The sequence below is a fragment of the Salvelinus fontinalis genome, chromosome 13 (assembly GCF_029448725.1).
Source record: "Salvelinus fontinalis isolate EN_2023a chromosome 13, ASM2944872v1, whole genome shotgun sequence".
NCBI lineage: Eukaryota > Metazoa > Chordata > Actinopteri > Salmoniformes > Salmonidae > Salvelinus > Salvelinus fontinalis.
This window is the reverse complement of record NC_074677.1, coordinates 16,489,373-16,502,772: the sequence shown is the minus strand read 5'-3', so window position 1 is coordinate 16,502,772 and position 13,400 is coordinate 16,489,373. Positions and strand designations below refer to the sequence as shown.

At 42.4% G+C, this 13,400-nt stretch overlaps 1 protein-coding gene across 6 annotated transcripts in view; it reads right to left on the bottom strand.

Moving 5' to 3' along the window:
* Positions 1-13,400, bottom strand: part of gramd1ba (GRAM domain containing 1Ba) — a 176,114-nt gene that overhangs the window by 27,242 nt on the left and 135,472 nt on the right. For 5 of the 6 annotated variants that reach the window (XM_055941867.1, XM_055941864.1, XM_055941865.1 and 2 more), the window contains one exon: positions 4,555-4,575. The exons of the other annotated variant lie outside the window; for it this stretch is intronic. In XM_055941867.1, coding sequence (XP_055797842.1) covers positions 4,555-4,575 — 21 coding nt within the window. The remainder of the gene's footprint in view (positions 1-4,554; positions 4,576-13,400) is intronic. 6 annotated transcript variants of the gene reach the window in all.

Here is a 13,400-nt window from a genome sequence, read left to right as displayed (position 1 = left end):
GATGCCACCCGTTAGATAGAATACGTAACGGTTCCGTATTTCACTGAAAGAATTAACGTTTTGTTTGAGATGATAGTTTCGGGATTCTACCATATTAATGACCTAAGGCTCGTATTTGTGTGGAAATTGCGGTGACTACACTGCTTAGAGTAACCCTGGATCGTAAACTGTCATGGTCAAAACATATTGATACAACAGTAGCTAAGATGGGGAGAAGTCTGTCCGTAATATAGCGCTGCTCTGCCTTCTTAACACTATCAACAAGGCAGGTCCTACAGGCCCTAATTTTGTCGCACCTTGACTGCTGTTAAGTCGTGTGGTCAGGTGCCACAAAGAGGGACTTGGGAACATTGCAGTTGGCTCAGAACAGGGCAGCACGGCTGGCCCTTAAAAGTACACAGAGAGCTAACATTAATGGCATGCAGGTCAATCTCTCATGGCTCAAAGTGGAAGAGAGATGACTTCATCATTACTTATTTTTGTAGGAAGTGTTGACAAGCTGAATGTACCGACCTGTCTGTTTAAACTACTGGCACACAGCTCGGATACTCATGCATACCCCACAAGACATGTCACTTCACAGTCCCCAAGTCCAGAACAGACTATGGGAGGCGCACAGTACTACATGGAACCATGACTACATGGAACTCTATTCCACATCAGGTAACTGATGCAAGCATTAGAATCAGATTTAAAAAGTAGGTAAAAATACACCTTATGGAACAGCAGGGACTGAAGAGACACACTGTGAGGTACAGACACATTGTGGTATTGTTGTATGGTGGTATTAAACATGTGTTGTGGATATGTGGTGGTGTAGGGATGTTATATAGATGTACTGTTTTATCTTTAGCTCATTCAGAACACATATAAAACAACAGATAAAACAGTGAACTATGTCATGTGGGTGCTTTGGTGTGTTTGGCCCCCAGGAAGAGTATCTGCTTTGGCAGGAACTAATGGGGATCACTAATAAATACAAATGAGTAGCTGGACAAAACATTTTTAAGCTGTTAATTTATGTTATTTAAAAAAAAGTATTATTATTATTATTATTTCATTATTAGACAGTAGTTGCCATATTATTACTGTTACTAAGTATGATATTGATTTTTTTTACATTTGAAAACACAATGGTACGTCAAGAGCTTTCATCCTGCAAAAATGCAAATAAATAAATCCATACTTTTCCTGGAAGAGAAATGTGAGGCAAACATTAATTCAGAGGTTTTGTATGCAGAGAGAGAGAGCAGCGAACAGAAAAACCCATTGTGTGCGCGTGTCATATGGTGTAAACATTGTAGCATGGCCAAGGACAAGGCCCAAGCCAGATCGCGCTGTTTCTCTCCCTCTATCTCAGATCATGGGATGAATGAACTCCAAAGACCCTCTCACAGGGCTGATTTGGGTTATGGGCGTGGGAGGCCCTTACTCTCATACCAGAAAGGTGATTCACACAGCTACACTGCCCTCCCAACCCCTGCATCACATCCTGGCTCTCCCCCTCCATCCTCGTCTCCCCCTACACAAACATCTGTCTGAGACTTCGCAGTCTCTCTCTGACATTACCCAAAGGAACCAGGGATGAGTTCATTAAGACACACTGTAGCAAAACATTTGCAACAGAAAACAAAAATGAGTGTGTCTTATTGGACAAGTTTAAGTAGTACCTCCACATTTCATTCTATTTTCAAATGTTTTCTCACTACTGGACATGACTCTTGTGTGTTGGATTACAGCCTTTATACCAGTGTGACTCATATCTTCTAACCTCTTCCTGGTCTTAAGACTGCCAATGATAGATTGGTTGAAGTCAAGATCCATTGCCCCTGGAACAACAGGTTCTAAGGTGTGTGAACAACCCTATGATAGACGGGCAGCCATAGTCTACTGTAGCCTATCTATTAACTGGAACTATTAGGACTATCATGCAGTGAAACGGCACCTTCCTAGTTTAACCCTTTTGATTTGACCCTGTATCTTGGTCTGTTTTTTTCATGAGCTCATGGTCATAATGAAGACTATCCACATAGCCTGTAAACAGTAAACACAAGACGTTGTGGACCCAGGAAGAGCAGCTGAACATCTTCTGGAACAGCTAACAGGGATCCTAATATAGAAACTAGACCTAAAACAGCTTCTCAGCTGCTCAGTCTTATGGTGGTTTTGTTTTACAGGCCAAACTGTTAGGTTCAGAAACACCTCATCTGTATCTAGTTAGGCATCCCGTCATACTGTCCTCAATCCCTGGAGTTTGGTTCGGCTGGACTTAGACTCCACCATAGGGGCACTACATGGAGGCCTCTGCGCTGGGATTTCGGTGTATGCCAGAATCTGTAACTTCACTCAAGCATCAGTGATGTTTTGCTAAGGATAACGCTAGGTGGAGTGTAAACCTAGTCTTACTTTACCACCAAAGGGTAGCCTAAATCTAAACATGACTGACAGCACCAAATGTTAGGTACAGATGTAGGCTCCCATATGTGTTCCATGGACACCTAAAAACAATGTCCCTAATTCACACTTCCTGTTGATATTCAGAAACAGGAAGCACATCACACTTCTCACGACTCACTATCTGCACCACCAATAACTAAATCTGGCACAATGTAACGCAACTGAAAACAGAAACAACCATTTCCTATTGGACTAATCCATAGTCAGATTAAATGAATATTATTGGCGCCTAATGAACACGGCCCATACCAGTAGAGTGAGTACATGAGAATTAAAATACACAGTCATGTTCATATAATATACTGCAGCCTTTTGACATAAACTAGAAACATCAGAAAGGGAATAGGGTGCCATTTGGGATGCAGCCCTGGTCCACAGATCAAAAGTCCGCTTGGCTAAATCAGAGATCGGCCTTTTGTCCGCTTGGCTAAATCAGAGATCGGCCTTTTGTCCGCTTGGCTAAATCAGAGATCGGCCTTTTGTCCGCTTGGCTAAATCAGAGATCGGCCTTTTGTCCGCTTGGCTAAATCAGAGATCGGCCTTTTGTCCGCTTGGCTAAATCAGAGATCGGCCTTTTGTCCGCTTGGCTAAATCAGAGATCGGCCATTTGTCAGCTACTGCTTGGTTACAGTCAGGGAACACAGGCCCTGGTTACAGTCAGGGAACACAGGCCCTGGTTACAGTCAGGGAACACAGGCCCTGGTTACAGTCAGGGAACACAGGCCCTGGTTACAGTCAGGGAACACAGGCCCTGGTTACAGTCAGGGAACACAGGCCCTGGTTACAGTCAGGGAACACAGGCCCTGGTTACAGTCAGGGAACACAGGCCCTGGTTACAGTCAGGGAACACAGGCCCTGGTTACAGTCAGGGAACACAGGCCCTGGTTACAGTCAGGGAACACAGGCCCTGGTTACAGTCAGGGAACACAGGCCCTGGTTACAGTCAGGGAACACAGGCCCTGGTTACAGTCAGGGAACACAGGCCCTGGTTACAGTCAGGGAACACAGGCCCTGGTTATAGTCAAGAGGCAACCAAATACAACAAAAGCCCCACATACGCGCACACACACAAGTGCATACAAACACAAAAGTCAATACACAAACGTACACACATACACACACAAGCATATATGCACACACGAAGGTGTGTAAATGCACACCCACCCACACACGACGTGACTGAACAACTTCCTCATACTGAATGCCATTTGTCTCTAATATCTCTCCATTTTCCATGGGAAAAAAATCACACCAGGCAACTGCATTGATAAATGTGTATTCACCATGGAGCAATGTGAATCTCAACTGAAGACAATTTCATGATTCATTTTGAAGCCAATTTATATTAGCCTCTGATTTTCATTAATTTCTTTGGATAAAAAGTTAATTCATAATTTCATATGAATGCCATCATTACCAGGAATGTGTTGACAGACCATTTGTAGGGGAAGTGCTTCACAGGCAGGACTTTTCAAATCTGCATAGCAACTGTTGGCTCTATTGGTTTCGCCATGTGCTCTCTTTTAAAATGATATATGGAGAGGAAGCAAAGGTGTCCATACAGCACTTCCTAAAATCATTCACCATGAGATGGCCCTCAGAAATCTGATTTTAAAATGGGAAAATGTACTTCACACCTTCTGCTTCATGTCGGTTTAGGGTTGTTGTTCGGTTGCAAATCAACATCGTTAAAAACTTGAACTGTTCTCATGCTCAGCCAATATCGGTCTTCAAATGCTGCTTAGGTATAGCGTGATACCCCAACATGTATAAACTCTCTGGTAGACCTAAACCTTGCAACAGCCAACAGTCAAATGACAAAGTGCAGCACAGTCTGATAACATGAACACCGGTCCTACCCATATCACTGAAATATATAATATGGTTATAATGGTATTTTTAACAGTTGCTTTTCTCCCAAGCAACTTCAAACAAACAAACACACCCTCCCTTATACTGTATGTGGCCCATGTGAGAATCAAACCTACAACTGCAAGCACCTTGCTCCAACCCACTGTGCCATCGGAACGTGCAAAACATCACCCACAGTTACATATAGCTCACCAAGGAGAGGTAAGAGAAGAGGTAGAGACTTACATTGTACCAGCTCTGGCTTTTCTGTGCTCACAAACAAGAGTCGAACATCAAGGTGGAGAAGGAGACAAAAAAAGAGAGAAAGATGAGATATGGGTTAGTGCTAGGGCAACAAAAATACACAGAAAAAAGCTTTCACACCTTAAACACAAGCAGGGTTGGGTAGGTCAGTAAAGTCACTCTTGGATAATACAAACTCAGTAACGTAATCCGATTACTTTGTTACTTTTGGATTACTTTCCCTTTAAAAGTAATTAGAAGACAAAAAGTATTAATTAAAAGCATTTGGTGTGTCATCATAGTGGTCTCTGACTGGTGGTCAGACTCGCACAGAAACAAACTCAAACTTGCACCTTTTTCCATGCTGAGTTGAATGTCACTGAGAAAACAGAAAGGTGTCATATAAATGTATTTTTCCTCTCAAACATCCTTTCTGAATGTTTGATTAATCCAAGAAGTAATCTAGTTTTTCAAAAGTATCTGTAATCTGATTACAATATGTTACCTGGTAACAGGTAGGTTTTTTGTAAATCGGATTACATGTAATCAGTTACTCCAACCCTGTACAGAAGTATCCCACTCGCTGTCAGTCTTACTGCTTACAAAAACATTAGAAAAGTAAGTTGATATAAAAGTCAATATACATATATACGCCAGAAGAGGGCAACAATGGGCTACATATAACTGGGGAAAAAAGATTACCCTCGAAAGTTAAGTTATTGACAGGAAGGTATCTTGTCCATATATTATATTATAGTAGACTTGAAGACTAAATCTGCATCCCAAATGGAACACTATTCCCTATAGTGTACTACTTTTGGCCAGGACCCATTAGGGCTGCTCAAAAGTATTGCACTATATAGGGAATATGGTGCATCCTACATCTGTATGAAGGTCTCTCATAACAGCAGTTTACAACAAGCTGCCTTCAATTGTGCAATAATAATGACATTACAAATTAACCATCCATATTACACATGAAACAACCGACCATCAACATCCTTTGGATTATGTATCATTGCATTTTGGGCTTATCTTTGCTCATCGGGATGAAATCAACATTAATCAAGGGCCTGAGTAGAACTGTGAGGTGTGGTTTCTTGATGGGATGCCATTGGCATGGACTGTAGGAGGTGTTCTTTACATTCCACAGTTCTAAAAACACTCATATATATAAACTCACACACACACACAGTTGAAGTCGGAAGTTTACATACACGTAGGTTGGAGTCATTAAAACTATTTTTTCAACCACTCCACAAATTTCTTGTTAACAAACTATAGTTTTAGCAAGTCGGCTACTTTGTGCATGACACAAGTCATTTTTCCAACAATTGCTTACAGACAGATTATTTCACTTATAATTCACTGTATCACAATTCCAGTGGGTCATAAGTTTACATACACTAAGTTGACTGTGCCTTTTAAACAGCTTGGAAAACTCCAGAAAATTATGTCATGGTTTTAGAAGCTTCTGACAGGCTAATTGACATCATTTGAGTCAATTGGAGGTGTACATGTGGATGTATTTCAAGGCCTACCTTCAAACTCAGTGCCTCTTTGCTTGACATCATGGGAAAATCTGAAAGAATTCAGCCAAGACCTCAGAAAAGAATTGTAGACCTCCACAAGTCTGGTTCATCCTTGGGAGCAATTTCCAAACGCCTGAAGGTATCACGTTCATCTGTACAAACAATAGTACGCAAGTATAAACACCAGGGACCCAGCAGCCGTCATACCGCTCAGGGAGGAGACGCGTTCTGTCTCCTAGAGAGGAACTTACTTTGATGCGAAAAGTGCAAATCAGTCCCAGAACAACAACAAAGGACATTGTGAAGATGCTGGAGGAAACAGGTACAAAAGTATCTATATCCACAGTAAAGCGAGTCCTATATCGACATAACCTGAAAGGCCGCTCAGCAAGGAAGAAGCCACTGCTCCAAAACCGCCATAAAAAAGCCAGACTACGGTTTGCAACTGCACATGGGGACAAAGATCATATTTTTGGGGGAAATGTCCTCTGGTCTGATGAAACAAAAATATAACTGTTTGGCCATGATGACCATCGTTATGTTAGGAGGAAAAAGGGGGAAGCTTGCAAGCCGAAGAACGCCATCCCAACTGTGAAGCACAGGGGTGGCAGCAATCATGTTGGGGGGGGGGGGGGGGGCTTTGCTGCAGGAGGGAATGGTGCACTTCACAAAATAAATGGCATCATGAGGTAGGAAAATGATGTGGATATATTGAAGCAACATCTCAAGACATTAGTCAGGAAGTTAAAGCTTGGTCGTAAATGATCTTCCAAATGGACACAGACCCCAAGCATACTTCCAAAGTTGTGGCAAAATGCCTTAAGGACAACAAAGTCAAGGTATTGGAGTGGCCATCACAAAGCCCTGACCTCAATCCCATAGAAAATTTGTAGGCAGAACTGAAAAAGCGTGTGCGAGCAAGGCTTACAAACCTGACAGTTACACCAGCTCTGTCAGGAGGAATGGGACAAAATTCACCCAACTTATTGTGGGAAGCTTGTGGAAGGCTATCTGAAACGTTTGACCCAAGTTAAACAATTTAAAGGCAATGCTACCAAATACTAATTGAGTGTATGTCAACTTCTGACCCACTGGGAATGTGATGAAAGAAATAAAAGCTGAAATAAATAATTCTTTAGTATTATTCTGACATTTCACATTCTTAAAATAAAGTGGTGATCCTAACTGACCTAAGACAGGGAATTTTTACTAGGATTAAATGTCAGGAATTGTGAAAAAAAGTTAATGTATTTGGCTAAGGTGTACAGTTGTGGCCAAAAGTTGAGAATGACACAAATATTAATTTCAACAAAGTTTGCTGCTTCAGTGTCTTTAGATATTTTTGTCAGATGTTACAATGGAATACTGAAGTATAATTACAAGCATTTCATAAGTGTCAAAGGCTTTTATTGACAAATACATGAAGTTGATACAAAGAGTCAATATTTGCAGCGTTGACCCTTCTTTTTCAAGACCTCTGCAATCTGCCCTGGCATGCTGTCAATTAAATTCTGGGCCACATCCTGACTGATAGCAACTCATTCCTGCATAATCAATGCTTGGAGTTTGTCAACGTGTGGGTTTTTGTTTGTCCACCCGCCTCTTGAGGATTGACCACAAGTTCTCAATGGGATTAAGGTCTGGAGTTTCCTGGCCATGGACCCAAAATATCAATGTTTTGTTCCCCGAGCCACTTAGTTATCACTTTTGCCTTATGGCAAGGTGCTCCATCATGCTGGAAAAGGCATTTTTCGTCACCAAACTGTTTCTGGATGGTTGGGAGAAGTTGCTCTCAGAGGATGTGTTGGTACCATTCTTTATTCATGGTTGTGTTCTTAGGCAAAATTGTGAGTGAGCCCACTCCCTTGGCTGAGAAGCAACCCCACACATGAATGGTCTTAGGATGCTTTACTGTTGGCATGACACAGGACTGATGGTAGTGCTCACCTTGTCTTCTCCGGACAAGCTTTTTTTCTGGATGCCCCAAACAATTGGAAAGGGGATTCAGAGAAAATGACTTTACCCCAGTCCTCAGCAGTCCAGTCTTTGCCTCACTGTGCGTGTAGATGCACTCACACCTGATGCACTCACACCTGCCTGCTGCCATTCCTTAGCAAGCTCTGTACTGGTGGCGTCGCGATCCCGCAGCTGAATCAACTTTAGGAGACGGTCCTTGCACTTGCTGGACTTTCTTGGGCACCCTGAAGCCTTCTTCACAACAATTGACCGGCTCTCCTTGAAGTTCTTGATGATCCGATAAATGGTTGATTTAGGTGCAATCTTACTGGCAGCAATATCCTTGCCTGTCAAGCCCTTTTTGTGCAAAGCAATGATGACGGCACGTGTTTCCTTGCAGGTAACCATGGTTGACCGAGGAAGAACAATGATTCCAAGCACCACCCTCCTTTTGAAGCTTCCAGTCTGTTATTCGAACTCAATCAGCATGACAGAGTGATCTTCAGCCTTGTCCTCGTCAACACTCACACCTGTGTTAACGAGAGAATCACTGACATGTCAGCTGGTCCTTTTGTGGCAGGGCTGAAATGCAGCGTAAATGTTTTTGGGGGATTTAGTTCATTTGCGTGGCAAAGAGGGACTTTGCAATTAATTTCAATTTATCTGATCACTCTTCATAACATTCTGGAGTATATGCAAATTGCCATCATACAAACTGAGGCAGCAGACTTTGTAAAAATTAATATTTGTCATTCTCAAAACTTTTGGCCACGACTGTATGTTAACTTCCGACTTCAACTGTGTGTGTGTGTGTGTGTGTGTGTGTGTATGTATGTATGTATGTATGTATGTATGTATGTATGTATGTATGTATGTATGTATGTATGTATGTATGTATGTATGTATGTATGTATGTATGTACACTGCTCATATATATATACACTGCTCAAAAAAATAAAGGGAACACTTAAACACAATGTAACTCCAAGTCAATCACACTTCTCTGAAATCAAACTGTCCACTTAGGAAGCAACACTGATTGACAATAAATTTCACATGCTCTTGTGCAAATGGAATAGACAAAAGGTGGAAATTATAGGCAATTAGCAAGACACTCCCAATAAAGGAGTGGTTCTGCAGGTGGTGACCCCAGACCACTTCTCAGTTCCTATGCTTCCTGGCTGATGTTTTGGTCACTTTTGAATGCTGGCGGTGCTTTCACTCTAGTGGTAGCATGAGAGAGTCTACAACCCACACAAGTGGCTCAGGTAGTGCAGCTCATCCAGGATGGCACATCAATGCGAGCTGTGGCAAGAAGGTTTGCTGTGTCTGTCAGCGTAGTGTCCAGAGCATGGAGGCGCTACCAGGAGACAGGCCAGTACATCAGGAGATGTGGAGGAGGCCGTAGGAGGGCAACAACCCAGCAGCAGAACCGCTACCTCCGCCTTTGTGCAAGGAGGAGTACTGCCAGAGCCCTGCAAAATGACCTCCAGCAGGCCACAAATGTGCATGTGTCTGCTCAAACGGTCAGAAACAGACTCCATGAGGGTGGTATGAGGGCCCGACCTCCACAGGTGGGGGTTGTGCTTACAGCCCAACACCGTGCAGGACGTTTGGCATTTGCCAGAGAACAACAAGATTGGCAAATTCGCCACTGGCGCCCTGTGCTCTTCACAGATGAAAGCAGGTTCACACTGAGCACATGAGCACATGTGACAGACGTGACAGAGTCTGGAGACGCCGTGGAGAACGTTCTGCTACCTGTAACATCCTCCAGCATGAACGGTTTGGCGGTGGGTCAGTCATGGTGTGGGGTGGCATTTCTTTGGGGGGCCGCACAGCCCTCCATGTGCTCGCCAGAGGTAGCCTGACTGCCATTAGGTACCGAGATGAGATCCTCGGACCCCTTGTGAGACCATATGCTGGTGCGGTTGGCCCTGGGTTCCTCCTAATACAAGACAATGCTAGACCTCATGTGGCTGGAGTGTGTCAGCAGTTCCTGCAAGAGGAAGGCATTGATGCTATGGACTGGCCCGCCCGTTCCCCAGACCTGAATCCAATTGAGCACATCTGGGACATCATGTCTCGCTCCATCCACCATCCATCCATCCACTCGTTGCACCACAGACTGTCCAGGAGTTGGCGGATGCTTTAGTCCAGGTCTGGGAGGAGATCCCTCAGGAGACCATCCGCCACCTCATCAGGAGCATGCCCAGGCGTTGTAGGGAGGTCATACAGGCACGTGGAGGCCACACACACTACTGAGCCTCATTTTGACTTGTTTTAAAGGACATTACATCAAAGTTGGATCAGCCTGAGTGTGTTTTTCCACTTTAATTTTGAGTGTGACTCCAAATCCAGACCTCCATGGGTTGATAAATTTGATTTCCATTGATAATTTTTGTGTGATTTCGTTGTCAGCACATTCAACTATGTAAAGAAAAAAGTATTTCATAAGAATATTTCATTCATTTGGATCTAGGATGTGTTATTTTAGTGTTCCCTTTATTTTTTTGAGCAGTGTATATATACACACATACATCTCTCTACTGCATTGGGCTGGTGTGCACTGTCACACACATTGATAGCGCTTGATGATGTCGTAGCTGTTCAATAATGATGTCCAATAATAATAATAATATAGCATTGGTCGGTTGCTAATCAGTTGATCATATATGTTGATTATGTTCGTTGTGTCCTGCTTGTCATAAATCAGGCTGGAGAGGCTGAAGATATGAGAGTGTGTGCTCCAAATAAAGGTCTTCACAGATACATCTGTACTCGAATACCCAAGACCCAATCCGGGACCAGAGCGGGTCCGGATCCAGAATTGTAAATAATGTCACGGGTCTACGTCGAATCTCATATGATTTTCATGGGTCTCAGGGTTGGTCATTTAAACTGACTTGTCCGGAAGGACCCGTACAGATCTGAATGTGACTGCTGCACTAGAGAGAGAGAGAGACATTATGATTTATGCTGCTGCTCTTGCTTTTCACGAGAGTGGTGCATGTAGCTTGTTGTTGGCCAATCAAGTCATCAAAGCAGCAATAGGCTACAGGCATTGTGTGGCAAAAGTTGGGAGATATCTAAATCAATGGAAGATGGAATTAAAAAAGTTAAAGTAGAAGGATAGGCTACAACGACCAAGAGCCAACAGGTAGGCTGCTACTTTCTATTCTGAATGGAGTTGTTTGTAATTGTAGGATGAGAAAGCGCATGCAACTTCAATTAGACTAACTAGCTAGCATAACTAGCTTCTCCCAATTTGATGCAGTCAAGACTGGTACTACGTAATCATATTGGATGATAAACAACCCATATATGGCAGCTATTAGTTAACTATAGCAAGAGTTGGCATGGTTGGTGGCCTTCTTTCCCTCTCTCCTTCCGCCCTGCACCGTGTCACTCACACTTACAGTAGCCTACACACACAGCACAGCCCGTTAGAGCATCGACTCCCTATACCGCCTCTCCCTCACGCTTTATCGGCTCCGGTTAATAAAGTAGCTTAAAAATGGACTTGTCTATATGGAAATGGGTCTAGTTGTCCTCGGGTCTGTTCTAGAGGTCGCCCGATTATGATTTTTCAACGCTGATACCGATTATTGGAGACCCACAAAAAGCCGATACCGATTAATTGGCCGTTATATATATTTGTAATAATGACAATTACAACAATACTGAATTAACACTTATTTTAACTTAATATAATGGATAAATAAAAATCTATTTAGTCTCAAATAAATAATGAAACATGTCAATTTTGAGCGTTGGAGAAGAAAGTAAAAGTACAATATGTGCCATGTAAAAAAGCTAACGTTAAATTTCCTTACTCAGAACATGAGAACATATGAAAGCTGGTGGTTCTTTTTAACATGAGTCTTCAATATTCTTAGTTAAGTTTTAGATTGTAGTTATTATAGGAATTATTAGGAATATTTCTCCCTATACCATTTGTATTTCATATACCTTTGACTATTGGATGTTCTTATAGGCACTATAGTATTGCCAGCCTAATCTCGGGAGCATTTCGAAGAGCTGCTGGTAAACGCAGGGAAGTCCTGTATGAATTAATGCTTACGAGCCTGTTGCTGCCTACCACCACTCAGTCAGACTGCTCGATCAAATAATAGACTTCATTATATTATAATTAACACACAGAAATACGAGCCGTAGGTCATTAATATGGTCAAATCCGGAAACTATCATTTCGAAAACAAAACTCTTATTCTGTCAGTGAAATACGGAACCGTTACGTATTTTATCGAACAGGTGGCATCCATAAGTCTAAATATTGCTGTTACATTGCACAACCTTCAATGTTATGCCATAATTAAGTAAAATTCTGGCAAATTAATTATGTTTTTTTGTTATGAAGAAATGGTCTTCACACCGTTTGCAACGAGCCAGGCGGCCCAAACTGCTGCATATACCGACTCTGCTTGCACAGAACGCAAGAGAAGTGACACAATTTCCCTAGTTAATATTGCCTGCTAACATGAATTTCTTTTAACTAAATATGCAGGTTAAAAAAAATATACTTGTGTATTGATTTTAAAGAAAGGCATTGATGTTTATGGTTAGGTACTTTGGTGCAACAACAGTGCTTTTTTCACGAACGCGCTTGTTAAATCATCACTCGTTTGGCGAAGTAGGCTGTGATTCGATGATAAATTAACAGGCACCGCATTGATTATTTGCAATGCAGGACAAGCTAGTTAAACTAGTAATATCATTAAACATGTGTAAGGTGAATGCACCAATTTGTAAGTCGCTCTGGATAAGAGCGTCTGCTAAATGACTTAAATGTAAAATGTAATGTAAATGTAGTTAACTTATGTTAAGATTTATTGGGAAAGCCCCAGGTCCATTTCAGAATGGGTACAACTTTTTGGACTCGTGAAGGCCTCTAGCTCCAACTAAGAGGATATTGACCAATGGTGACTGAGACTATTACTTTTCCCATTCCACGTGCAGAGACATGTAGTGGTAACACTCCCCAGTACATGTCACATATACAATTCCCCACCAGAGACCAAGGTTCAATCCCTGCATCCACCCTTCCCACTGTTTCTCCCACTTGACTGTCTCTCCACCTAATTTCCTCACTGTCTGAATAAAGTGTCAAGCTTTTCCTCTTTCATAGTTAGCTTGTTCAGGAAGTAATAGTAACTAGTGGTGGTCGGTGGGAGGGGAAGCTGTGTGCGTGTGCATCCATGTGTACAAAATCTACATGTGTGTGTGTGCCTACATGCCTTTAAATATGAATGTTCCGGATTTGTCCTGGTACCACAGCAATGCTACAAAACACCACAGAAGAGACTTGTACAGTTTGGTACTCCATCAAAGTTAAAGAAC